This window comes from Geospiza fortis, unplaced genomic scaffold, assembly GCF_000277835.1.
Source record: "Geospiza fortis unplaced genomic scaffold, GeoFor_1.0 scaffold261, whole genome shotgun sequence".
In the NCBI taxonomy this organism is placed as follows: Eukaryota; Metazoa; Chordata; class Aves; order Passeriformes; family Thraupidae; genus Geospiza; species Geospiza fortis.
In genome coordinates, this window is record NW_005054578.1 from 482,182 (window position 1) to 483,316 (window position 1,135).

The 1,135-nt window shown below is 64.6% G+C and overlaps 1 protein-coding gene across 1 annotated transcript in view; it reads left to right on the forward strand.

Moving 5' to 3' along the window:
* The window catches only part of ENGASE (endo-beta-N-acetylglucosaminidase), a gene marked incomplete at its 5' end in the record, with an annotated part of 20,510 nt that overhangs the window by 17,346 nt on the left and 2,029 nt on the right, over positions 1-1,135 (forward strand). The window contains one exon of the mRNA XM_031064288.1: positions 367-445. Coding sequence (XP_030920148.1) covers positions 367-445 — 79 coding nt within the window. The remainder of the gene's footprint in view (positions 1-366; positions 446-1,135) is intronic.

Consider the following 1,135-nt stretch of genomic DNA (forward strand, 5'->3'; position numbering starts at 1 on the left):
GGGGCCCTCAGCCCTCACAGCCGCTGCCCTGGAGCAGGGCGGGTGCGCTGTGCTGAGCAGAAGCGACACATTCAAGAGACGCCCCAGCGGAGGCAGAAGGGCCCTGGCACGGCCCAAGGCAGCCCAGGCACCCCAGGCCATGCAGGCAGCCCGTGCCCAGCGCGACACACACAGCTCCCCCGGGACCCGGCCCTCGCCCATGCTAATGACTGTCAACACGGAACACTGGCCGTGGAGGCGAGCAAAATTACTCCCTGAAAAGGAACTGACTGATCCCTGTCATTTCTCGCAAAACCACTGACCTGTAAATATTTCATTAGCCCAGAGCTGTGCCATCCATACAGAGCAGTGCCCGGCGCTGTGCAGGCTCCTGCCGGCGGGCAGGGGGCTCAGGGAGCCCCGGCAGGGACCAGCCTGCCCACCCAGGGGATGCCAGGAGCTCGTGGTGGGTTCCTTACCGCCAGAGTGGGGCCACAGCGATCCCACAGAGGGCTGGGGGGCAGCAGGGGGATGGAGCGTGAGCAGGAGGCAGGGAAGGGGTGAGCAGCTCTGCTGCTGCGCTCAATGTCTTCATCAGCAGAGCGCAGGGAGGGTGAGAGGCTGGGAATGGCATCTGCCAGGGATGCTGGGTGGGAAAGGAGAGCTCCAGTGGGCAGGCAGCCCCTGAGGGGGAGGAGGAGGAGCAGCGGGGGGAGGCAGAGCAGCCTGTTGGCATGGGAAGCACCATTTTCCTGGGCTGGCGCACATTTCCCACACTCTGCATCCCCCTGCCCTGCTCCTGCCCTGGGCTCCAGCTCACAGCCGCTGCTGCCCCTCTGGCCTGGCAGCCTGGGGAGGACAGGCAGAGCGCCGGGACACCCAGGAGCGGGGATGGCGCAGCACGCTGGCCCGGGCACACAGCAGCACGCGTGTCCCCGTCACCTCGGCACGGGCACAAGGGGCACGGTCCGGCCCGGCTCCCGGCTCTGCCAGCTGGAAACTTCGGAGCTGAGGCTTCATGAAATATTCATGAAGTAAATGGTGCAATTTCATCTGCATTCAGCCAACTTCATGTATATTTCAGAGTATTATGAAATGATAATGTTGTGTAACCAAGGCGAGCCGGGGGTGCTGGGGGGGGCTCCGGGCCACCCCC